Source organism: Pogona vitticeps, chromosome 3, assembly GCF_051106095.1.
Source record: "Pogona vitticeps strain Pit_001003342236 chromosome 3, PviZW2.1, whole genome shotgun sequence".
Lineage (NCBI taxonomy): Eukaryota > Metazoa > Chordata > Lepidosauria > Squamata > Agamidae > Pogona > Pogona vitticeps.
In genome coordinates, this window is record NC_135785.1 from 226,358,775 (window position 1) to 226,386,210 (window position 27,436).

Genomic DNA, 27,436 nt, shown 5'->3' on the forward strand with positions numbered 1-27,436 from the left:
GCTGTCTTTTACGATGTTTTTCCGCAGTAGACTTAGTGTGTTGAGAAGATGACAAGACTGTCAATGCCAAAAAAAAAAAAAGTGGCAAAGGTTCTTGTTGAGCCTGTGCAGTCTTGGGGTGATGTGCTTGCTTATCATTTTTGTCAACGTTGACAATTTTTCGGTGTCGACGTTGACGGGGAGATGTAGAAAGGGAGAAGAAGGATGTTGAGGAATATGAACGTCTCGACCTCTTCTTTCGTCTACAACGATCAGTCGATGTCGAAGAGGATTCTGATTTGGAGGAGTCTCATCGATGCTGATGTCGGCGCTTTTTTTGGTCAGTTTCTGAGTCGTCGGAGTCATAGTGTTTTTTATGTCGACATCGAGACGGATCAATGACGAGAAGGTGTCGATCAGGGAGTAAATGCTTAGTCTTTTTAGCTCTCTTGCGTGGAGGCGAAGTCGGTCTCGACTGAACCGATGCCAAAGGAGCCAGAGATGCCCGCCTGGTGGACACAGGGCTATCTGGGTCAGAAGCCAAACTTGTGGTAGCTTGTACAAGTTGGTTCGGGGTCAGAGATGTCAGACCCACAGGTACTATAGGCTCCACTTGTCTAGGAGGTAGCGACGTTGCTGCCTCAGACATTGATTCCTGATCCCGGGAAGAGTCCTCCAAAATTGGTGAAGGAACTGATGCCGAGACTGGAGGCAGTTGTTTGAGGGATTCTTTAGATTTAGTTGAACCTTTTGGCTTGGTTTGTTTGGTGCATTTAACTGAAGCAGAGGAAGATGCCTTCGAAGATGAGGCAGAGGTTTTAAGCCAGCAGATTTTTTTGGCGGGTTTTTCCTTAGAAACAGCTGAAGGCAACTGAGAAGTTGCACGAACATCAGCGCGTAAGGGAAAGAGATCTCCATTTCGGATGGTTGCAATGCTGAAAGAGTTTTATCCCACAGGTGATATTTTAATCTCTGTTGGTGTGCTTTAATTGCAGCTTTTGTAAACTTCTTACAGTGCTTGCAACTGCCAGGCTGGTGGGATTCCCCAAGACGAAAAACACAGCGATCGTGACCGTCCTGTCCTGAAAGGGTAGTTTGCGCGAACAAACAATACAGCGGCTGAAGGGACCGGAACGGGACATAAGCAGGTGAGGAAAAGATCACTCTTACTAATGTGGATTGTTGTTTGAAGGTGTGTGGCCCGCTAATAAATGGGTAATTGTCCAGAAACAATAAATCCCAGCGTGAGGCAAAATGATCAAAGGCAGTCCGAGGTCAGTGCAATGGAGAATAGTGAAGTCAGAAAGACAGTCCGTGGTCAGAAAATACCGAAAAATCTAATGAAATTAGCGAAGCTCAAGCGAGAGGTTCCTAGCCAGATGGCGGTAAAATGGAACTGGAGGCTAAGGCGAGTGGAGCATGCGCTATTGGGGCAACTTAAACTTTGTTACTTTTCTCTTCAATCTCTAGAATATTCTGAGAGGTCCAGCGCAGGCGCTGATTTAACCCTTTTGTGTGTATTCACAGATGCTACGATGAAAAATTTGTGTTTCTCAAATACAGAAGCACTGTAGTATAGTGGAGAGAGTGTCAGATTATGACTTGAAAGTCCTAGGGCCAAATCACTGCTTGCCCATGAAAACTCTACTGGGACTGGCAATGACAAACCACTCCTTAAACATCTCACATATTCTGAAACCCAAATAAGAGTAACCATGAGTCAGAAGCAACACGACAGCACATTATAGTAACAGCATCTCTCAAATAAATATAGTCAGGACTGTAGCCTAAAAAAGTCAAAATAGTTCTGATTTTGAAATGAAATAAAAATAATATGAATCATTAAGAGAGGCATGCAGTTCAGTATTACGTATGGGAACCATGATATGAATTGCCTCCAGTTAAGTGATCTTCGTAGACATTATCTGCTTTGTACTCAGACTTATGACTTGGCATGCAACAGATGTTTATTGATATGTCTTAACTTGACATAATTTACCTCCAAAATTTATTCCTTCTGTGTAGCAGTACAATAAAATTTCTGCCAACATTTATAAGGTTCTATTTCATGTTATGTTTTATTTCTGCTATTTAAAATAGTTGTAGTTCAGTTTAGTTGTCATTCTTGTGAGGATATGCATGGGGGAGAGGAGAATTATCTCTTGGTTTATCATACTGCTGTTACTATTATTTACTATAAATTTGAATTGGAAAAGACTATCCTGGTAACCTAATGGTTTCAGCTCTACTCCATTAGTTGTTTTGTCACACTTGGGTGATCCCATTCTGGAATATATACATACTGAAAAGGCCAAAGGTCACCTAGTGGGAAAAAAAACTTTATACCTCAAGGCTTATATAAGAAATTACATTAAATTCTAGAACTCTGGTTCCTGTATCTGCACAATCAATCTACAGTAGTTTTTTAGGATATATGAATAGCTGTCTAGCACCACTAATATTTAATAATCAAACCTGCAATACAAATTCTGAAATCAATTCATAAGACATATAGTTCCTTTCCAAAGTTGTTTCAAATGTTCCTTTGATAAGGCTACACAAAACTTTTATTATTCAACAGCCTTATGGCTCTGTTGACTGGGATTTGCCCAGATTCTGGCTATGCCACTCATCTAGCTAATCTAGGTTTCCCTAGATTTCTCTAGTATAGTTCTTTTAAAACCAGAGGTAACAGAAGCAATATGTTGACCCGGTATTTGGTTTGGCCATATCATAAGAAATAAACCCTCTTTCATCTCCAGCTGCCAACAGTGGAAATCACAGATCTACTTCACAGGTAACGGACAGGGATACCCTTAGAGATAGGCAAAACCACCCACAATTTAATTAACTAAGGATGAAAATTCCTGGTACCTTTTGACGTCTCCCTTCTCTATCCAAGAAATAACTGGGAGCTGCTTAATAACTTTAACATACTAGTCAGCAGTATGCCCCACTAGCAAAAGAAAGGGTGCGTAAAAATGGGATTGGATTCCATTAGCTTTCTTCCATTGACAGAAGGCTATATGGTTCAGCTCAGACTTTTATTTATTATTTAATTATTTTATTTAAAATATTTTACCACACCTTATTCCTTAAAAAGGACCCAGCGTGGCTTACATCATTAAAAGACAATATTTAACAGCTAAAAACAGTGATACAAATATATAAAAAGAATTAAACAAGTATTATATTAAAAACGGTAAATTAAATCAATGTTTAAAACATATTTTAAAGCAACAGCAGATTTAATCAATACTAAAACACATTTAAAAGCAACATTTAAAAACCTTTCTCAGACAGACAGTCGTGTTAGGGGAGAAAAAGATGATTTTTTTAAAAAAATTGCCCCTTGTCTTTCCAAGCCCTCAAAAACTGCTTCAGAGGCTATGGAGGAGTGTTGGAAATGGCACATCCAAAGGGAGATATCCAGAAAATGCCAGTTTCTCTGTTCCATTGATTAGATCAAGGAAACTTCCATCCATGAAGAGACACAATGAAATACGTGCTTATTTAAAGACTGGAGAGGCTTGGAACCTACTTCAAGGCTAATCTTCTTTGGATACCGACTTTATTCAGGTATTCAATAAAAGGGCTAATCTTGACACTCGAACAGAAGCAACAGGTTAGCCTTGCCCCCTGTTCTAGCTTTCACATAGAGTGGTGCCTCACAAGACAAATGCTTCGCAGGATTAAAAACTCGCAAGACAAATGGTTCTGGCAATGGGGGGGGGTTGATGACTCGCAAGACAAATGTTCCTGTGGTCGCACTTCGCAAGAAGAATGTTTTCCGTTTTTTGTTCCTGATTCATGTTTGCTGATTTTTAAATGTTTTTCTATGATGTTTAAAAAGTTAAAAAAAATTATTGAAATTTTTTAAATCATCTGCACAATATGTATGGCTTTAAAGAGCACTTAACAAATCCTTTGTAAACCAAATTTGACTTTGTTCTGACTTTTTTTGCCCATAGGAACGCATTAATTAGATTTCAATGCATTCCTATAGGAAAACGTTTTTCGCAAGATGAATTTTTCGCAAGACATTAACCGTGGAATGAATTAAATTCATCTTGCGAGGCACCACTGTATCTCCACATGATGATTTTTGAAGGTTTTCTGATTTTTCTGGAGAGTTTTAATGGACAGAGACTGCTCTGCTCTTCAGAGTTAGTGCTCTACAAGTAAGAACTAAGGTAGAGTGGGGTGAAATTAGCCTGCTCCTTCTGCTCATGGGTCAAGATTACTGAATGCCTGAATAAGACTATAGTTTGATTAAACAAAGAAATGAGGTTTTTGCCTTCAACTTTCTAAAGGAAGATTTACTAATTAGCGGTTAATTCGACTATGTAATCTATGAAATCAAAACATTTTTCATGAGGAAAAGGGGAAAAAGCTCAAATGTATTGCCAGAAGATCTTGCATGATATCTCTGCTCATTCATAAGTTTGATATTCACAATTTTTAACAAACCATAAAAATATATAATGAGCTGACCATCATAACTATATGTTTAATTGTTTTATAGTGTGTGTTGTAAGCTGCCTAGAGTGGTCATAACTGACTAGATAGGCGGAGTATAATGAAATAAATAAATAAATAAATAAACAAACAAACAAACAAACAAACAAACAAACAAACTAGATTTTAGTATTCAGCACAGAGTGCTGCAGTGGGGAAAGAACACTATAAAAGAGCAGTGAAAATGCTGGTGAGTTGTTTTCTCCTTATAGGCATCAGTATTAATTCCAAATGTGAGATAGTGAAAAACAGTTTTTAATTCAGTTGATTATAAATTGGAAAAGGACTAATTTCTTAAAGGATGCTAATGTACTTTTCATGAACAGGGAAATAGGGGTGAGATGGTGACATGAAATAAAACGGCAGCTGAGAGGTTGATGTGACAGAAAGAAGGGAAAGAAGGGAACATTAGAATAAAGAGAAAATGCAAAAATATGAACAGGGCATATTAATAAGAACAAATAGTATTTTTCATCAGTTCTTGCAAAACCGATTACTAGTCACAACCAATTGCCCATTGCCATACAGTCTTTTATCACTTACCATCGCCTCATCAGATTAGCTGAGCCTGTCTACCCATCCTTAATTTCGCCTCCTAGAATTTGCAAAAATATATCCAGAAGTCAATGACATGTTTTCCCCCTGAAATCCCACTGTAAGACTGAAATTTCTAATACAGTGGAACCTCTACTTATGAACATTCCTACCTACGAATGATCCAACTTATGAACAGTTCTGTTAGCAAAATTTTGCTTCTACTTGCGAACGGAGCTTCAAGATATGAACAGAAAAAGGCAGGGAAAAAGACGGGCAATTCAACTTTCTAACTGTAGGTGGCGCCAAGGCTGCTTCTTTGTGCTGTAGCTCTTTCAGCAGTTATAGGGTGTGTCGCAGTTGGTGGCTTGGGAGAGCCTCCTGCTTCGGAGTGAGCCTGTGTGTGTGTCCGCAGGGAGGTTAGGCTCCTGTTTTCTCCTTTTTAAAAACTGTTCTGGGTGGGTTTTGGTGTTTCTGTGCTGTGTTGTTAGTGGCTCTGTTTTGGAGTGAGCATGTGTGTCTGCAGGGAGGGTATGTTTCTGTGCTCTGCTTCGGAGGAGTGAGCTTGTGTGTGTCTGCAGGGCTCTGGAGTTGTTGTTTTTTTCCTTCTTAAACCTCAGCAACAAAGGTGGCTCTAGTGGTTTTTGTTTGTTTGTTTGTTTTTTCTTAAAGCCTCAGCAACAGAGCACCTTCCGACTGGGCTTGCTGTGCTCTTTTTTTGGGTGTGTGTGTGATTTTTCTTCAGCCAGAACAGATTAATCGGTTTTCAATGCATTCCTATGGGAAATGATGCTTCTACAGTGGTGCCTCGCTTAACGAGCGCACCGCATAACTATGAAATCGCATAGCGATCCGTTTTTTCGGATCGCTAATGCGATCGCTTAACGTTTTTTGAATAGGGCTAAATTCGCTTTGCGAAGACCGGTAAGCGTTTCGCTTACCAATCTTCGCAAAACGAAGCCCGACGATCAGCTGTTTGGCGGCCAAAATGGCCGCCGGAAGCCCGGAAATGGCCCAAAATGGCCGCGCGCAGGGTTTTCGCGGCCTTGTTAAGCGAGGCGAGGGCGCGAAAATGGCTGCCGGCCATTACGAAGCTTCGCTGAACGGTGAGTATTTAGCCCATTTGGAACGCATTAAACATTGGGTTTTTTTGATCCGTTCAACGATGCTTCAGCATAGCGAAGGTTAATCCGGAACGGATTAACCTCGCTATGCGAGGCACCACTGTACTTACGAACGTTTCAACTTACAGCCAGCATTCCAAAACGGATTACGTTCGTAAGTAGAGGTTCCACTGTACACTATTAAATTAAACATATCATTTAATATATATTTCTAAATAGAGACCATACACATTATGTATAGCTTAGAAAACATTACTTTTGGAATTTAGTGAACAAGTGCTGCTTGCTTTTCAAAATACCAGCATTTTCCATAAAAACTGAGAATAATGTTACAATCAATAACTGCAGAAAGAATTTTAGGTGCTTTAATTCTTTGAAAGTAAAAGATAATTCTGTTTTCAAACAGTAAAACGTTTGTTTATTATAAAGTTACATATTATGTCAATGCTCATTTATTAGATTATTTTCTTTATATAAATTAAAGGTTGTCCCTGTAATGTGTGCCTATATCACATATATTTAAAAATGTATGCAACATGAATACATTTTGAACATCTTAAAATATAACACATCCTAAAATGTAAAATGACTCTTGCATATCTATAAGTCATTTATTTTATAATATAATAAACAAAAATCAAGACAATCTATTCCAGTTAGCACTATGTCAGTTTTTAGACAAAGGTTCTTCCCAGCCTTCAACTAGAAATCTATAACGGACAGTCTTTTCTACAGAATCAATCCTAGTAGCAATACAATACTCTCAAAATAACTCAATAGTAGGGACATACCATAATTCCCAACCTATAGTGTCAGCATGATTTTGAGGTCTGGGATGCATCCATTACTGTGTGGTATATGTGACTTCAATTACATTCATACTGACTGGATAAATTCATGTTCAAGTAATGACAAAGATATAAAATTTCTAGTTATCCTAAATTAGTATGTATTGGATTGAGTATGGAAGTAACCCTGGATCTAATCTTAAGTGACACCAGGACCTAGAGCATGAAAATAAATGTTGTTTAACCTCAAGGTAATAATAACAATGACCACAGTAAAATCAAAACATATTTGAAAAGGAAAAAAAATATTGGTTAAAAAAACAGGAATTGAATCAGAAGATCAAAAGTCAAAGCTGTTCAATGAGGTTACCTGAAACTATAATAACAGAAGCTAAACTAGAATGTAAGTGGCAGCCAAGTATTGCAAGAGATATAACTATAAAGTTGCTATAACACCATCTGATTTCTTCCTCTAGACATGACAGAGAATATATATAAATTTATTTAAAGATGAATTATGATATTTCATTTAAAATGTTGCTCTGTAAAGTAAGAAAAATCAGCATTTTGTGTTGATAGAGAAGGCAAGGAAAGTTTAAATGTTTTTTTGTGCTTTGGGGCATTGCTTTGTTGTAAACACATACAAATGTAACACACATACATACATACATACATACATACATACATACATACATACATACATACATACATACATACATACATACATACATACATACATACATACATACATACATACATGCAGACATGCAGACATGCATACATACATACATATTAGGGATCTTTACTAAAGAATTTTCAGTAATCTTTGTTTTCCAGAGCGAAGTATTTTCCAAAGCGAAATATTACAAGGTAAAGTATGCAATTGATACAGAAGAATATAATCCACTGCATAATGGACTAATTAAAGAACATGTTCATATCACTGGTACATAGCTTGGGGTGTCTCCTTGCCTCATCATTCCAGGCCTGTATTGTTTTCTAGATGATTGATTTTTACTCAATTTGGAATTAAGGCCAAGATTTCTAGGATTATCTCACCAGTCAATACAGGATCCTATTTAATACACTATGATCTATATTACTGTTCCCATCATGATAACATTTGTCACCTGGAGCACCGTATCCACCTTGCTATTTATTTATTTATACTTACAAATAAAAATGAAATCTGAATAACCCTACATATTTCTTTATTAGTACAGGCTTCACTTTAAAAAGCAGGCCATAATGAAAATAATTTCATTTGACCTTTCTTACATTTCTAAACATTTACCTTATCTGATCTCACCATTTGTATTTGAAAATACAAAAACATAGTAAGTTGACCTGAACATGAGTAGTTGCTTGTCATAGATTTTTAAAAGTTCTTACAAATCTTTGTGCCACTTTATGTAATTGAAAAGCATGTGATTTTCTATATGGGTATATCCAGAAAGATGTCACAGCCCATCAAGAATTCCCTGCGGTGTCTACCTACCTCACACAATTCAAACACAAGTCACATAAATATATTTCGAGAATGCACAATGGGATATACAGTACCTGAAAATGTAACAGTTCAAATTATCCTGCCTAGTTATAGTAGTGTAACTCATATGGTGAAACTTTTGGAGCCGAACAACTTTAGTTTAAGAAATCACTGTAAACATTATCTGCTGCATACAGAATTGTGTGGCGCAATATGCAAATGATAGTGACTACTCTGGTTTCTTAACTTGGAGTAATCTGCCTTCAAAAGTTACATCATTTTATCTATGTGAGAGGATTTTGTCCAATATATGAAATGGTTCTTTACAGGTCACTTATTTACTAACAAACAAAAATCAAGATGATCTATTCTGATTAGTACTCTGGCAACTTTTAGATAAAGGACTGAGATTTCCAACCACAATGTATCTATATTAAGCTACAAATATTAATTAGCTGCAAATTGTCAAGTTGATTCCGATTCATGGTAAACTTTGAGACAGCTTTTCTAAGTAGAGTAGAAGCAGTTTACTATTCTTCAGGGGGCACTCTGGGATACAGCAGCTTGACCACAGCTACACAGGTTGGCTCTTCCAGAAGCACAGCTGGGAACTGAACTTCCAACCTCTAGCTTTGAAGCCAGATGACTAAACTACTGGGAAATCCATCCAGCTAAAGGCACACGTATACATGTCCAATGAGTTCTTTATTGCTAAAGAGGAACACAGGGATTGCTTTGAAATCAACTGACTATCCCCATTCACAAATTAAAACATACTGATTATTATTAAGAAATGATATTGAAAATTATTTGGTGTATCACAACAGCACTTCTACAAAAAATAAGGCACAGTAATGTATTTATTTTAGTGCTAATCTACCACTATTGTTTGTTTGGAGGTCTAATGCAAAGTCTGTCTGGTAGAAAGCATATCAATAAAATCATCCTTCAAATTTATCCTCCCTCCATAAATGGTCCAAAAAACAAACAAAAACCCAACACCTGAAAGTCTTTATCTGCAAGTGCTCAGAACAAAAACAGATCATACATCAAAATAGGATAGTAATGGGTGCCTGGAATGCAAAGGTAGGAAATGAAGTGGAGACAAAAATCATTGGAGAATTTGGCCTAGGAGTCAGAAAGAGAGCAGGACAGCAACCCATACAATTCTGTGAAGTCAACAGCTTATTTATTACAAACATATGCTTCAGGCAATTGTACACATAGATGTCAACAGGTGGAGCACACAGATATCATAGACTATACACAATTAGAAGCAGAAGTTGGAGAAACTCAATTCTGCCTACAGAACGAACATCAAAAACTGATTTGGGTCAGCACAAACTATTGCCATTTAAAAATGCATTAAAACTGAAGAACATTAAAACAACCACAATGCCAAAGCAAAATTCAAACAACATTCCTGAAGCACTTAAAGGCCATGTAAAGAACATAACTGCACTATTAAACTCAACTGACTATGAACCCGAAGAACTATGAATTGATATTACCGGGAAAGAGTGCAAAAGCATATTCTAGTAGTGAAAATGAAAGTCTGGAGGGATGTCTGTTGAAAGTTTTTAAATTGTTAATGACATATGAAGAAGAAAAGAAGAAAAAGAGAAAATAGAAAGTGACTGGAAATTAGAATTCTGAATGCAATACTGCATGTAGGGATAAAGATACAACTGTAACAATCACTGCACAGAAACAGAAAAGAACAACAAACAGACAAAAAACAAGGGAAGGGAAAAATCCAACATCTCACTTCCCAAGATCTAAGGAATCAATGGGAAATTTAAACTTAATTAGGGTGCTGAAAAATCAATAGGGGGGGATATATTATTTGACTATAGTCAACCAACCAAACTGGTGCTCAAGGTTTTATAATGAAGATTTGTACATGGAATGAGAAATAGCTGTGTGTTCAAACTGAAGTCAGAAACAGAAGATGCGCTAGAAATCATACTGGAAATATGCTGGCTACTGTATTGTGCCTAAGAATTTCTGAAGAAAACATGTTTGTACTTTACATATTACAGTATGAATACAGTATAAATACATACACATTTCAGTGTTGCTTATGTCTCTTTTTTTGGATCATATTTGATCTTTAGTACAGTGGTGCCTCGCATAGTAACGATAATCGGTGCAGCAAAAATCGCTGCAAAGCGATTTTGTCGCTATGTGATATTAAAAAGCCCATAGGAATGCATTGAAACCCCTTCAATGCGTTCCTATAGTATTCAGACTCAACTTTAAACAAAAATCCTCCATAGGGCGGCCATTTTCGCTGCCCAGTAAGCGAGGAATCCATCCCAGAAAACAGCGGGCAGCCATTTTTTTTACCAGGCGGCCATTTTGGAACCACTGATCAGCTGTTAAAAAATCATCGTTTTGCGATGATCGGTGCATGAAACAGGGTACCGATCATCGCAAAGCGATTTTTCCCATTCAAAACATCGCAATGTGATCGCTTTTGCGATCGCAAAATCTTCATCACTATGCAATTTCTTCGTTAAATGGGGCGCCCGTTAAGTGAGGCATCACTGTATTTGTATACTCACTGTTGTTAGTTTTAATATTGTCTTTTAACGATGAAAACCCGTGTAGGTGGGACTCATCAGTCATGAAAGGCAGCCCATCTAGGAAAAGGAAAACTCCGATTTCGAACCTCCACTGCCTTGTGACTATATCCATTGATGGAAAAAGGCTTCAGGTGTTAACCTCGAGGCAAAATCCGGAGCCGGAGTCCCTGAGGCAGTTTGTGTTGTTCTGACAACTCCTGCGACATCACTGGAACCAGTTGTATTGGCTCTTGCCTTTCGATTGGACTATTTCAGTGATGTGGAGAGGTGGGATTTGCTGCTTGGGTAACAGCCTATCCTCCATATTATTCTACCCAGGCTTCATGCTCTGGAGAGGACACTCCAGCTTGCATACAGCGTTGAAGTCCTCCATACAGAGCATGTTGCCACAGTCTCTCGAGATTGAAGGATGCCCACGATGATGAATGATGAAAGGCCACCTTGGGTCCTACTAAAGAGAAAATGAGCTAAAATATTGTAAATAAATAAACAGAATCATAGAATAGTGAAGTTGAAAGGGGCCTATGAGGCCATTGAGGCCAACCCCCTGCTCTATGCAGGAATACAAATCAAAGGATATCTGCCAGGTGGCTGTCTAAGTTGGAGTGTTAGAGCACTCACCAACTCTTGAGATAACTGGTTCCACTGTTGTACTGCTCTAACAATTAGGAGGTTTTTTTCCTGGTTCTCAACCAAAGCTTCCTGTAACTTGAGCCCGTTGTTGCACGTCCTGCACTCTGGGATGATTGAGAACAGATCCTGCCCCTCCTCTGTATTACAACCTTTCAAGTAGTATTTGAAAAGTGTTATATCACCCCTTAATCAATCAATTGATCAGGCAATGGGGGTGGGGCCTAGGGGTGGGACTTCCTGCTGTAAAAGAGCGTGTCCCAGGACCCTGGACTCTTTTCCCTAGGAAGCTGGGCTGAGGGCGAAGGCCAGGTCTGTTTGCATGGATGCCATGCTGAGTTTTTTTTTTTCCTGGGCTTTCTTTTTGTCTCCTGAGCACATGGCCTGGGGGTGGGGCCTAGGGGTGGGACTTCCTGAATTAAAAGAGCGTGTCCCAGGAGCGTGTTCTCAAATTTTATATCTGCCTTAATATGGTAAATAGGAAAGCCAATTAGATTTGCATAAGCCAGGGAGTCAGGAAAGTTTTAAGGATCAGATCATACTTTTGCACTATTAAAGAGCAGGCCGGGTAGGTAGGGCTCGTCAGCCATGGAAGGCTGCCCATCTCGGAGAAGGAAAACTCCGATTTCAAACCTCCACTGCCTTGTGGCTATATCCACCGATGGAAAAGGCTTCAGGAGTTAACCTCGAGGCAAAATCCGGAGCTGGAGTCCCGAAGGCAGCTTGTGTCGTTCTGCCAACTCCTGCGACGTTGCTGGAACCAGTCGTATTGGCTCTTGCCTTTCCATTGGACCATTTCAGCAACGTGGAGAGGGGGGATTTGCTGCTTGGGTAACAGCCTATCCTCCATATTACCTTACCTGGGCTTCATGCTCTGGAGAGGACACTCCTCGATTCAGAGCATGTTACCATAGTCTCTCGAGACTGAAGGATGCCTATGATGATCAGGCAAGCAAGCAAGCAATCCAATCTTTGAATATGTGGCTCATGGAAAGTTATGGACCACTCCATCTGCTAATCTTGATGCACAATCTGTAAGAGGCTACTGCTAAAACAGAATATGAAGAAACAGAATAGTTCCCAATTGGCAAAGGGTCATGATATTTTACAGTAACAAAGGCTGCATTTTATCACCTTATCTGTTCAATCTACAGAATATACAAATGAAAACAGATTCAGATGAAACAGAATGAAAACTGGTTGAAACACCAATGATTTAAAATATGCATATTATACCATATTACTGCTGGAAAACTGCAATTACCTAAGTTAAAGAAGGAAGTGCAAAAGCATGATTACAGCTGAACATCAAGGAAATGAAAACAAAGAGCGTAGAAAAAACAAATTAAATACCAACAATGAAGATATTGAAGTTATTAAGGATTTTCTATACCCCGGTCCTATCAACAATCCAGAGACTTTAGCCAAAAAACTGTAGAGAGATTTGGCATAACAGTCATGATGAGAAAAGATCCTGAAGTGTAAAGGAAGTGGACACCAAGGCCAACATCATCCCTACTATGGTATTCCCAATTACTACATACAGATGTGAAAGCTGGACAATGAAGAAAGCCCACAGGAAACAAACCTGAAATATCCAAAATATGGTGGGAGGTGAATATTTTATCGATATGTATCATGCACAAAACCATGTAAGTGGGTTTTAGTCCACATTTTTCAAAATCAAATTGATTTAAACCACAATTGATTTTTTTTTTAAATCATTTTTAAAAAAATCATAGCCACCCTAGTTCTAGATCAAATTAAAATTAAACTCTCACTAGAAGTTAAAACGATTGAGTACTGTATTCTGGACATACAGCATATCACAGAAGTGAGTACACCCCACTCACATTTCATACATATTTTAGTATATCTTTTCATGTAACAACACTGAAGAAATGACACTTGGCTACTATGTAAAGGAATGAGTATACAACTTGTATAACAGTGTAAATGTGCTGTTCCCTTAAAATAACGCAACACACAGCCATTAATGTCATTTTGAGATGGATCAATTCAATAGAGAAAGCCAAAATATTCAGTTTGCAAGATCTGAATAGCACTCTTAATTATAGGGCCTTTTGGAAATAATTAATTCATAGGATCAATTCAATTCAGAATCAACTTGATGGCACTTAACAACCACCAGTTCTATATAAATGCATACATATGGTCTGCATCCAATGTCATAAGCTACGCATAGCTCTAGTAACTGCATTTTCAGAAGTAACACATGGGTCATACGCAATATAGTTCTCAGTAAATAGTTTTGCAAGCTTTTCCAAAAATCGTTCTGCAACCTCTTGTAAAACTGCTCAGGTGTCTGTGCAACAATTTAATCTACTGCAACTACATGACTGGGGATTTTCTTCTGACATTACACTGGACTTGGATAATTATCTTATTTGACCAATAAAGAATCAACCTAGGGACAAATGGTTCATCCAGCCTGGTGTTGCTGTTCCTAAAGACATACTGCTGCTCTTATGCAATGGGCATTCATTTCAAGGGGAAGAGAGCTACCCTCCATTACTAAAGTACTACAGTAACTGAGAGACAATTTTAGCAGTACAGTGGTGCCCCGCATAGCGACGATAATCCGTTCCAAAAAAATCCGCTATACAGATTCGTCGCTATGCGGGACTAAAAACCCCATAGGAACGCATTAAAACGCGTTTAATGCGTTCCTATGGGGAAAAAACTCACCTTTAAGCGAAAATCGTCCATCCAGCCACCATTTTCGGTGCCTCTAAAGCGAGGCAACACAGCGGGCGGCCATTTTGGAACCCCTGATCAGCTGTGCTTTGGTGCATTCTCTCTCTCTCTCACTCGTTAAGCGAGGCACCACTGTACATGTGTGAATGAGAGATAGAGAAAAAGGAGAGAATAGGGAGTGAGCTGTCCCCTCCACAAAAGATATACATGCGAGATGGGATAGATAAAAATGGCGAGGCTTTGGAAGGAGAAAAGAATGTAGAAGAAATAGGAAAGAGAGAATTGAAGGAGATAAAAGAGAAGATCAAGGTTTGTTTAGTGGAGGAGAAAGAGGGAGAAAAAGGGAAGGAGTCTGGGAGGAGGATATACAAGATGAGAAGGGGAGGAGAGAATTCAGAATTGTGACAACGGGAGAAAGGAAAGAGGGGAGTGTGAAAGGAGATAAGGAGAGTGACAAGGAATATGATAGGATGAGAGAAGTTTACTGGAGGACTTTCCCAATTTAAAGATGGGAGGACTGTTACCTAATCCAGACAATACTAACCTGAAAGACACCCCACTAGATCCCTTGGAATGGACAGTGTTAGTGTACCCAAGAGGACAGGGTCGCTGGAAGAAGGTGGTCCAACCAGATTCCTCATTCAATCACCCACCTCTGGAAGGCGACTGGGCCAGACATCCCCGTTGTGGAACCATTTGTGTAGTGAGGAGCACCCCGTGCGAAAACCAACCAATCACGAGCATTTTGGGCCAGCCCCTTCTTAAATCACACCAATGCAAAAACAGAACTATTGACACCTTGTTATGGAACATTAGATAATATCAGTTTATTGGAACCTGTTGAAGTAATTGTTGATTCACCAAATGTGCAGAGTAATAAAAATGTTAATGTTCATAAAGAGTCTCCTCTGTTATTTCCCGCCAAAAGAGGAACTGCATCCAATTTATAACGAACCTAATCACAACATGGTACTATTTTTGTTCATCATAAACAACAATGATAAAGGCAAAGCTCATAGAAACAGAAACAAATTATGCAGGAAACAATGTAAAAGTACTTCTTTAGATTTTAAATAAGGAAAATAATGAAAATATATAAATCTACTATAATAGATTTTTACAACAGTGAATTATAGTTTAATGAAATATGTGTGCACTGTGCCTTGGATTTATTTTTTGGTGTGATAAGAGGAAACAAATCAGAGAAAGGAAGCTGCCCACTGCTAAACAGCTTGATAAATATATGTCTGATATTTGTCTAGCTTCTGTTATTGGAAGCACTCAAATAAATACCAACAAGCAGCTCGTAGTAGGCCAGGCACTAGATTAGGGATACTAGACTAGATTAGAAAAATGTAGACCAACCAGTAACAGGTTTGGAGGAAAGCACTGAAAATAACACAAGGCATGGAAAATGTTTAAAGAACTCTATTGCTTTGACAAAAAAAAAAAAAAAAAAGGACGAAGAAGGGAAACAGCAACACTGTTTAAGGACCAGAAAGGCATGTCACACAGAATAGCCTTATATTCCTATTCAGGCATTACTTGCATGGTCTGTGTGTTTTTGTTTTCTTTTGCTTTGCAACACAAAGTGACTAGCTCCTGTCCTCCCTGCTGCTACTTTTTCTGTGGCAAGAGCAACAAGAGGTTCCTGCTTGCACTGAGAGGCCACATGTGTAGGGACACCTTCTCTGCAGACATGTTACTCTTCTGGCATAAATTGCAGTTAGGATGAATATCCTAACTGCAAGAACAACTTGACCATGGAGCATTTATCTACAGAGTGACATCTTCCTTACCTGTAATTTTAAAACCAAACACCCCTCTAGCCAATTGTCTACCGGAGCTGTTTTAGCTCTGTATTTCTCCATTAAACTGAATGTGAAACTAGCGATGGTATTGCTAAAACTATTAATTGTATGGCTGAAATCCAGCAGTAAGCTATGACTAGAGAAGGCGGAATCAATGTAACTTACGGAAGAGTTCACTCACCAAATCCTCACTGATTCGGTAGGCCTACACTAATTGCAGTTTCAGCAAATGTTTCTAAGAGAGCTGAAGTCTACAATGTCCATAGTGATGTAACTGAAAATAAATAGTATATATTTAATATTCTAAGGATGAATACCTTTTCCTACAGGTCTCTCATATGCCACAGAATCTCTTCTATTTCTGTCCCATGTAAATTAATTATATTTATGAAGAACATTAACTATGTAAGTACTGTACTTTAAAATGATAAACATGCTTTAAATTCTTATCTTATCCATCTTCCAAACAATCCTGCTATTCTTGTTTGAATGTCACAAAAATATATGCTGCTGGGGAATTTTACCTCAATCAGGTGCAGTCAGGGCCATGTCTCACACAACTGTTTACTTGTAGGAGCTCAGGATATAATTTTACACATGCTTGTGTGCTGTTATATAAAAATTATGAAGTTTCTATTTTGCCAGGTGTACACATATATGAAATAAAAACTATTCAGAATTGGAGGAGAGAATACATCTATATAGGAATGGAAACCTCTGACAGAAAAATCACAAAGTTTAGTACTAGCTATACCTGAGTTCAGGTCTACTTGAACTATTCAGAATCCAATGTCCCTCAGTAAGAACAGCCATCATCTATATTTCCAGCAGATGCTACACTCTCTAGAATGCCATGAGTGCATGGTGCTCATTTAAATGTTTGGCATATTCTCAAACTATATTGATTCCATTCCCCCCCCCCCCGAAAAGCACTATCCCAGTGCTTTCTCTGCACAGTCATGAACAACATCTGAGACAGAGCAGGGTGTCTGTGTGTCAGAGAGAATGAAAATGGAAATGTATGTTAACAGGGACCCATTTGCTTTTCATTATGGTCACCATCAACTACTGCCATAAGCTACTGAATTCTGGGACATTAGTCCAAAATGGTTTCTTACTCTTAAAAGTTATTACCACATAAATATGACCCATGACAGAAAGAAAAGGACATGAAGTTGCATATGCAGATATTTGGTATTTGGTATTTAATTGTTAACTGGAAAGTACATGCATAACCTGTTAGACAAATAATGTCATCTAGGTATATCTCTACATGTCTCTTCTCCACCATATTCTTAAGAGGTAATAGGTGGTGATCAGAGGAAAACAATTCTTCTGAGCAATGATATCTCATTTGAAGAATGGATTCCTCAAGGGGGCTTGCCTAAGACCTACTCTGATGTAATTCTAGAAGCTTCTGTTTTCTTAGGCCCTTTAATTTTATATGTTTCATCTTAAGTGGCTTTGTTCTGTGTTGCTTTTAATGACTTTATTGTTTTAGTGACATTTGTTGCATTTTAATTTGTATGCTTTTGTTTTATTATGTTTTGAAATTGTATAACCAGTTGCTGGAGACTATTGTAAAGGTAAAGGTTCCCCTTGACAATTTTTGTCCAGTCGTGTTCGACTCTAGGGGGCGGTGCTCATCCCTGTTTCCAAGCCACAGAGCCAGTGTTTTGTCCGAAGACAATCTTCCATGGTCACATGGATAGTGCGACTTAGACACGGAACGCTGTTACCTTCCCACCGAGGTGGTCCCTATTTATCTACTTATTTCCATGCTTTCGAACCGCTAGGTTGATGGGAGCTGGGACAAGCGACGGGCGCTCACTCCGTAGCGTGGATTCAAACTTACAGCTGCAGATCTACAGATCTTACAGCACAGAGGCTTCTGCGGTTTAACCTGCAGCGCCACCACGTCCTTGCAGTGCCACCACGACTCATCCCTAACTCAAAGGATATGGATTGGGATCTGTCTACATCACTTAAAAGTTTTGATAACATTTGATGCACATGACCAAACTCTTTAAAAAGTAAACCAGTTAACATTTTTTAAAATGCTAAGGATCATAATTCCTTTGCCTTTGTTATTTAAGTAATTGATCAACTGTTTCTTCATCATGACCCTTCAGTGACTATCACTTTTCATAACAGCACTGCAACAGCAACAGTCACAACAAAAGGTTTTCTATTAGATAAAAATAGTGAACAGGGCATCTCTTTTAAATAAGGATGTGACTTAAAATAAGGACATGACTAAATAATGAACAGTAGCATTATCTAGGATTCTTCAGCCCATTCATTAACCATCTGGGAAAATATCAAAGAAGAAATGTGAATTGGTGAGGAATTACTTGTTAATGTCCACAATGAAGTATTACAGTGGACCCTTGACTTACAGACGGCTTGACTTACAGACTTTTTGAGTTACAGACTTCTCTGGCCGCAAAATTTAGGTTTGACTTGCAGACTGAGATTTGACTTACAGACCAGAAAAAAACCAAAATGGAACAAAAACGGCCTGTTACGGGATTAATCGGTTTTCAATGCACTGTAGGTCAATGGAGACTTGACTTACAGACTTTTTGACTTGAGAACCGCCTTCCAATACGGATTAAGTTCTCAAGTCAAGACCCCACTGTACTTTTTTATTTTTAAAAAAGAAAAATAGAATGGAGATACATAAAGAATATAAAACTATCTTAAGTATAATATTCATTCTGAATGTGTTGACCTCACTCAAAAAAGTGAGACTTAATTGTGCTAAATTAGCAAAATCATACAGAAAATACCACTGTGAAATAATATTTCAAGTCAGCAAATATACAGTTGCTGAAATCCTGTTTCTGAGTGTAGTAAATCTGCTGAATCAAACAAATTTACAGAAATTATTCACCAAATTCTCACTGATTCAAAGGGCTTACTCTGGTTGTGACTTACTACTGGACTTCAGGCAACGAATTTTATTAAATATTATAAAAGAGATTTATAAATTGTTACTGAGTAAATCCAGAGGAATATAACCCTGCTAGTATATTGCTCCAAAAATAAGAACAAGTGTTGCTGTTGTTTTTTGCCATCAAGCAGCACCTTAAAGACTAACTTGTTTTACCTGGCATAATCTTTCATGGACTGAAGCCTACTACTTCAGCTGTATTAAGTAAATCTACAGTCATGCCCCGCTTACCCCGCATTACGACGAATCCGCTTCATGACGATGTTTTCGCGATTGCAATCGCAAAACGATGGTCTAAATGGTTTTTTCGCTTTGCGAAGATCGGTTCCCTGCTTCGGGAACCAATTCTTCGCATTACGACGATCAAAACAGCTGATCGTTGGCGTTTCAAAATGGCCACCAGGTGCTCAAAATGGCTCCTCGCTGTGCTTAGGGACGGATTCCTCACTATACAGGCACCGAAAATGGCCGCCATATGGAGGATCTTCGCTGGACTGTGAGTTTTTAGCCCACTGGAACACATTAACCGGGTTTTAATGCGTTTCAAAGGATTTTTTAAATTTCGCTTTATGACGTTTTCACTCTACAGCGATTTCGCTGGAACGAATTAACGTTGTTAAGTGAGGCACCACTGTAGTTGCCTTTTTAGCAATCCTCTTATTTTGCAATTAGTTGAAAATTAAGAGTCTTGCGTGGGAATCAGATCCACATATTTCAAAAGGATTGGATCTTCTAATGAAATAAATAAAACAGGTGCAAAAGAAGAAAAATTACCTTTGTATATAATGCACAAATTAATCTGTACTGAGGTTGAGTTAAAATCAAAAGGAGAATTAGGCAAATTCATGGGAAACACATATAGCTATCACAATGATAAGGATTGTAGGTATCCTGAGACGGACCTGTATTGGGGAAGGTTTACATCTCAGGCAGCAAAATGTCTTTGGCAAGCCCTGCTAAACAGATTAGGCCAGGGGTCCCCAAACCCAATCCGCGGCCCTTGTGCCGGTCCGTGGGCTGCCTTGGACTGGGCCGCGGACAGGGATCACCGCCCCCCGCCCGTCCACACGGGGGACATGTTGCGCTTGCTGGTGGGTATTTCGAGCTTGTGCGCATGTGTGCGAGTGTGACATGCCCCCTCATGCTCATGTGTGACACACCCACCTCTTGGGCGAGCCCAGCCTTGAGCGGAGGGGAGGCGGCTTCACCATGGCGGCCTGCTCAACCCTGGAGGACCTCAAGCTGACGGGCAGAGCACCTGAGACAGGCCTTCCTGGACGAGGGCTTCCGTGCCTTCTTGGCTGAGTATGCTGCCGAAGTGGTGGCCCTGGAGTGCCAGTGGGTGCTGCAGACCAGCCAGGCCGGCCTCCGCCATCTGCTACCTCAATCTCTGCACCCCCTTCCACCTTGATCAAAGAGATCTGGCGGTGCCAGTCACAAGCCTGGACTCCTCGCCTTCCCTGCAACCAGCGGCAGCTCAGCTCCTTGTGGCTGCCTGGCGGCAGCTGCTGCTCCCTCCCACACTACCTGACCCCCAGCCACGAGGAGCTGAGCCGCTGCTGGTTGCAGGGAAGGCGGGGAGTCCAGGCTCATGACCGCCTCCGCCAGATTTCTTTGATCAAGGTGGAAGGGGCAGCTGATGGTCATCCTGCTGGTCCTAGCGAAGCCCAGGCCGGGAGCATTCGCCAGTGGCCAGGAGCAGGCCGGAGGCGGAGCGGAGGGCGACAACCTTGGGGAGGGGGAGAGTCTGGGCAAACTACAGTTCCCACGGGCCACAGCGAGGCACACAGACTCCATCTCCCAGAAGGCCCGGCGGCGTGCCCTCTCTTGTTGCTGGGCAATGCGGTGTATTCAGGGGCCAGCTTTTCCCCTGAGGGAGCGGGCGAGTCACTTCTGGGCAGGAAGGAAGCCCCAGGGGAGGGGAGGTGGTGCGGGGACACTCTGTGGGCTCCTTCCTGGCTCTCCTCGTCATGCAGTCCCCAAAGAGTACAGCCTGGGGTGGCCCCGGCGAGGTGAGGCTGGAGCTGGCGTGCTCCTGGGTTGAGCAGGCCGCCATGGTGAAGCCGCCTCCCCTCCATCACCTTCTCACTACAATGAGCGGGCCCGCAGGAACCGGATGAGGAAGGCCTGGGCAAGCTCAGCTTCAGCCCAGACAGAGTTTGAACAGGAGGAAGAGGAGTCCTCCGAGCCTATGGAGGTCGGTGCCTGAGCCCCTGCCCGCTTCCCGATTTCCCGACACATACACACTGGCTTCGCCTCCCTTGCCCACCCCGTTGTCGCTCCCGTGGAGCCTTGCATTCAAGGCGGAGAATGGGGAAGGGTTTCCCATCACTCTGCTATAGACGCCCTTACATGAAGGAATACGGCAGCTAGGCCGGGTCGGGGTCGCACTGCTCCATCCCTACAGGGACTAATAGGGCTCCCCCCTCCCATCTGTGCATGCGCCTGTGTAAGGGGAATTATAGGCGTCTTTGTCAGAGTGGTGGAGTGGCTCTTATGCTTAGTAGCACAGACAGGGGCCCCCTGGGAGAGGCACAGTTCTTGGGAGGAAGCGAGGTCATCGCCTTCCGCTCCGGCTCCAGCCTTCTCCTGGCTGCTGGCCGCCATGGTGAAGCCACCTCCCCTCCGCTCAAGGCCGGGCTCGGCCAAGAAGTGGGTGTTTCACGCATGCGCACAAGCGCAACACGCCCACCCGTGAGCGCGGGGCTGCCCCCCCAACCAGTCTGCGCAGGGAGCCAGCACCCCCGAACCAGTCCGCAGTCCGAAAAACGTTGGGGAACACTGGATTAGGCAATGTATCTCAATTGTATGACAACTGAAGTCTTCCTTGCCTGTGCCCTTACATTAGAAAGTTAAGCACAAAAACAAGATCGCATATGAGTACAACTTGTACAACTACAAGTTGAGATCACGTCAGCGTATGTAGTTGTAATCATGTGGCAGCACAGCACACCTTCCAAGAGGCAAATTAATTTTGTGAGGAGACATGACTACAGTTATAATTTACAAATCTACACATCTTTTACAATAGTTATTTATTTTTCTCAGAGCTAAATTTCTGGGATTTAATAACAAATCAACAGCATTTTCAACTGTTCTACAGAATTCAATATTCATTTTAGCTGACTAACCAGCTCTTAAGCAACGAAATTTATACTTCAAAAGCTCTGCAGTTTGGCATACACTGCACACATCAGAACGTACTGACGTGCATCACATAAACTTTTTTCAGTATCTACCCAGTTTAAGGAGGTGAATGGATGAGCTCAGATTTGCTGTTTCATTATTTCAAAATATAGCACAGAAGCCACTAAAATATAAACAGAAAGGCAAGAAGAAGCAAAATACATTTTAATGTTAGAAACATTCCTAAACTGGCCAGCAACTACAAAGCAGACTTTAGGTCAGATTGAACTTGCATATATTACTGAGAACACAGAGAAAAGACTGAGATTTTGAGGTACATGTTCTATGTTTTTAGTTGAGAATGCAAACAATTTGCTCCACAGAATGTCTAATACTACCACTGTTTTTAGCAAGCCCTAAGTGAGACTGTTCTGGATTGAACCTCAACTGTTGAATTTAAACTGTTGAAATTTACATCAACATTAAAGACTTTTACTATGAGCAATAACTTAATCCCTAAGAAATACCAGGCTTTCAAAGTACTGACATGACTATTAAAATCAGCTATTATATAAGTAAAAAGCCATGCCCTGTGTTAACCACTAAGTACAAAATGACTAACAGTCTTCCCAGTAGTCTCTAAAAACACCTGCAGGTCCCACAGCTTGGTTGATACTAGTCAAGATAAAGTGTTATGCATCAGGTCACAGTGGTGAATGTAAGAAAGCAATAAAATTTCATTATATTTTCTTACATAAGTAAACTAATTCTTGTAATGGAGTGTGGTGGTACAAAGAGACAATTTAATCCAAAATGATTTGCAACTGTTGAAACCAAAACATGGGAGTATTGGGGAAGTATGATGAGTATCACAGTTTAACTTGTTTCAATCAATGCAGAACCTATTTTGATTTTCTGTGGACAAAAACCCAGTCTGCTAATATTAGTCATGCCATCTATGCCAGGGAGTGAGGAAGCATGGTATTCCAGACAGCACTGTACAACAGCTTCCTCATAAACTGGCTAAATTGGTTAATGGGATTATTAATCCCAATAGGGTTGACGGGAATTGCAGTCCAGCATCATATAGAGGCTTGAAGTTGGTTCATCTTTGATTTGTGTCCAGGAAAACAACTATAATATTAACAGTGCAATGTTGTAAATGTTTACTAAAGGTTTTATTGTCTGAAATGGCTTTCTCATTAGGAAGTATATTTAGGATTGCTATCTTTTGGTCAGAAAATTGATCCCTAAGTACTTATTTCATGCTTAAATACTTACAGGAACCTCAATCTTTTCTAAATTTGTAAAATGAAAATAATTACCAAAAAACTGTAGGAATGATAGAATTAGTCCCTTCCATGAGATAGAAGCCTATTATTATGGGACTGAAAGTAGGCCTGATTATAGTTAGAGATGGCGGTATTCGCATACAAATATTCCCCCCACAGGTGGAAATAACAAGTGTCCGACTGTCCACTCAGCATTTTGCCACTGATGCAAGCTTGGCGGAGCCTTCCTATTGCGCCATTGTCCGGCATGGATTAGCCACTCTGCAGCCTCGTTATTTCCACCTGTGGGGGGGATATTCATATACGAATACTCCCATTTCTAATTACAGTGCATCACATTATGGTGCATCACATTTGACAATTAGTAAAACAAACATATGTGTAAGGCAAAGGGCTACATAAGATATGACAAAAATTCCTTCCAAAATTATTATACAACAATTAGTTAAACATCAGATATACAAAAGGGACATATCAACAAGGTTTGCAAAGAGAACACTTTACACAGTACATAATTAATCAGGTCATCCTGCTTTGCATGTCTCAAAAAACTAGATAAATATAAAAAGCCACAGTGGATATAAATTATTTTAAAATTTTATTTACATTAGAATTAAAAGCAGTTTTTAATTGTTGTTGCTAATTTTTGTTTGTTTTTAAAGACACTACATAATGATATTTACAACTGACTAGATTATAAATTCTAATTCTCTAATATAAAACAGGAAAGGCAGTATGATTTTGGTAATATATTGACAGATTCAGGAGAGCTCTATTCATATTACTCATCCTATTTCCCCAAGTGCTTAATGTAGTACTCAGTCTAGAAGTCACCATGAGAAAACTGTGTACTTCCCAAATTAAATGTATGTTTCTAGAAATACATACAATACTCTCAAACAGCAATATATAGAGATTAGAAATAAAAGATCTGATCATCCTATTTTCCCACATTTATTTGGGAAAGTTATTCCAGGAGCTTTTTTTCTCTTAACATAGTTTACTCTTGGAAATTCTTTGAAACCCTACTAAAATCTCCAGGATTGTTTCCAATGCTTTGCTTTTATTTTCATTAATGCTGATTTAGAGCAGCAATTTTAGCTACTGTGTCTTGGCAGGTTTGTGTAGAAAAAGTCAAGCACTTTTGTTTCCCTGAAAATGTGTACTTTCAAACACCAGAAGTATCAAGGAAAGATGATTACTGGAAACGGAATCCATCTGGGGAGGGGGACTGTGAAATAAAAAATCAGCATTAAGGATATAACACAACTGTGAACTTTGAGGAAGGGGGAATTACATAATTAAATCAAGTTTTTCTGAATATGTCAATTGTAGGCCAAAAATTTAAATTCTTCACATAAAAGGGGAAAATATTTTTTCATGTGGCACACAAATTACCTTTGAAAGTCTCCTTCACTCCCTGGCATAAGAGCTCAAAGTTTAAGTAGGTCAAGAAGATCTTTTAAAAAATTAGTTCAACTTCTAAGCACCAATGGCTCCAAACTAAATTGATCACTGAATACAACTTTCTTCCTCAGAATGAAATTGGCGGACATGGAACATAACTAGCAAAACTCCTCAAACCATGGATGCCACTAAAGAACAAAAAGCACCAAAGGGATATATATTATTGCTACCGGTAGCTGGATTTTTTAAAAGTATGAGTCACAACTCCAGTGGGAATACTGAGTATCCCTGGCTATGGCAGGCCAAATTAACTCAAACTGGAAGATAAAACAAATAAACCAGCAAGCAATGGTGTTGTTGGGCTATATGGAAGAAAGCAACTCTACAAATGGAAAAAGAAAGGAAGGGTGATGATGTGTGTACTAGATATGATTATACAGGGCCATAAAAGTTGATGTTTGCTGATGACCACACAAATAGTGATTGAAGCCGATTGATTCATTTTTCATAACTCCCTAGCATTCACAGTAGTTCTGTCTATTCTTCAACCTCATTTCCTTTCTCATTTCTGTGCATTTTAGGATTTACTGATTTACAGCCAACTAGAGAGGAATAGCTGTGCCAATATGGTTAGTGAATGCATCATATGATGTCTAAGGACTATGGACGAGAGGTGTCACATATGGGTAGAAACAGAAGGAAGGGATTTCTTTTGTTATACAAATATCATATGAAAAGCAGCAAAAATGGAGTAAGAAATGAAATTAAATTTTTTAAAAAATCTGAAAGATGATAGTACAATAATCTTAAAAAATCTAAACATGGACTTCATCAAAAGCAACCAGATGTCCCAAAATACATGCATGTGAAGCTGACATCTACAGGCCACTGGTTTAAATAGCTATAAGGTCCTGAAGCCACTGAACAACAGCAAGTACTGTACTGGGGACGGGAGGCAGAGGGCACCGGGGACAGGAGGCAGAGGGCACCGGGGACAGGAGGCAAAGGGCAGTGAGTGGGTGCAGCTTTGGAAGCCCAGGAAGCCGAAAGCAAATAAGACTCCTATGACTCCTTGAAATTGATTAGATTATTACAGTGGTACCTAACTAAACGATGACCCTGCTGTACGACGAATCCGCAGGACAGTGACTTTTTTGCGATCGCAAAATGATGTTTCCTATGGGGGATTTTCGCTTGACGTTGATTAGGTCCGTGCTTCATGAACCGTTTATTCGCAAGACGACGATGTTTTCCGGCTCCATGCTTCACAGGGGCAGCCATTTTAACAGCTGATCGGTGCTCAGAAAATGGCTTCCCCTATGGGCGTTCTTCACTGAACGACGAGGTAATTTCCCCACTGGAACTCATTAAATGGGTTTCAATGCATTCCAATGGGGAAACTGTTTTCGCTGGACGATGTTTTTGCTTAACAGCGATTTCAGGGGGACGGATTATCGTCGTGGAAATACCACTGTATTTCCTTCATAGCTGTTACAAACACAAACACAGAACTGGTGAGCTAGAAGAGACCTCAAGGGCCATCAAGTTCAACCCTCTGTGTTAACATGAAAACTACAGCTATAGCATCCCTATCAGATGGTCATATAAACTTTGTTTAAAAACTTGCAATAGAGGAAAAGGTCCACCACCTTCCTAGTGATATACAATGATGAATTATGTATGAATATATCAACCTGCCTATTCCGCATCAGGTTATTAGGAATACTATTAAAACACAACCAGTTGCTACTTAATTTGGCATTAATTGCTGCAATGAATGAGTTTATAACCAATTTCTGATAACCATCAATGACATTCTAGCAGTAGCAATCAACACAAACAATATAATTTAGTCTAGTGTCTAAGGATCATGCCTCTTGCATAATTACCCTCACAAAAGCAAAGACCGGTCTTCTTGGATATCGCAGTTTACACAATGGGAACTGTCATACAAGCATGTTGCTCCTAGGGATATACCATAAGAGGCTGCTTTTAAAATTCCAGGATTTTCCATTCTAGGAATTCTACCTGACAGACAAACACCTATAAATGGCTCACCTAAGAAAGACCTAAAATGGAAAACTTCGCGGCACAGCTCCTTGTTCAAAAGGAAGTTCCCAGCAAGCACTAGTGAATCTTCCTTTTCTAACAGGAAGCTAGGCAGAACTGGGCCAATGACAAGCCAAGGTGTTCAGCTCTATGTCATTCTAGCAGGTGAGCCACATTTAGATGTTTCTGACTAGTAGTCGGTCAAATCAGACTCCCAGAATGGAGAATGGGATTTATAGGCTTAAAACAAATAACAAATGGCACATCTCCAGTCACTACAATGGCAGGACTTTCCACTTAGCTGTAGCTTAATTCCAGCCACTGTATGTAAGCTACATGTATATCACAAGGAAAATATGCAATACACCTCAACAGAAACGAAACAAAAAATCAAATATGAAAACATAATATCATAGAAGCTGAAATT

At 39.8% G+C, this 27,436-nt stretch overlaps 1 protein-coding gene across 49 annotated transcripts in view; it reads right to left on the reverse strand.

Annotated features, from left to right (window-relative positions):
• Nucleotides 1–27,436, reverse strand: part of BBX (BBX high mobility group box domain containing) — a 164,152-nt gene that overhangs the window by 116,326 nt on the left and 20,390 nt on the right. For 16 of the 49 annotated variants that reach the window (XM_078389902.1, XM_078389879.1, XM_078389876.1 and 13 more), the window contains exon 3: nt 5,041–5,092. The exons of the other annotated variants lie outside the window; for them this stretch is intronic. Coding sequence is in view for 8 of the 16 variants with exons in the window: in XM_078389871.1 (XP_078245997.1) it covers nt 5,041–5,043 (3 nt within the window). In the remaining 8 variants the exon portion in view is untranslated. The remainder of the gene's footprint in view (nt 1–5,040; nt 5,093–27,436) is intronic. 49 annotated transcript variants of the gene reach the window in all.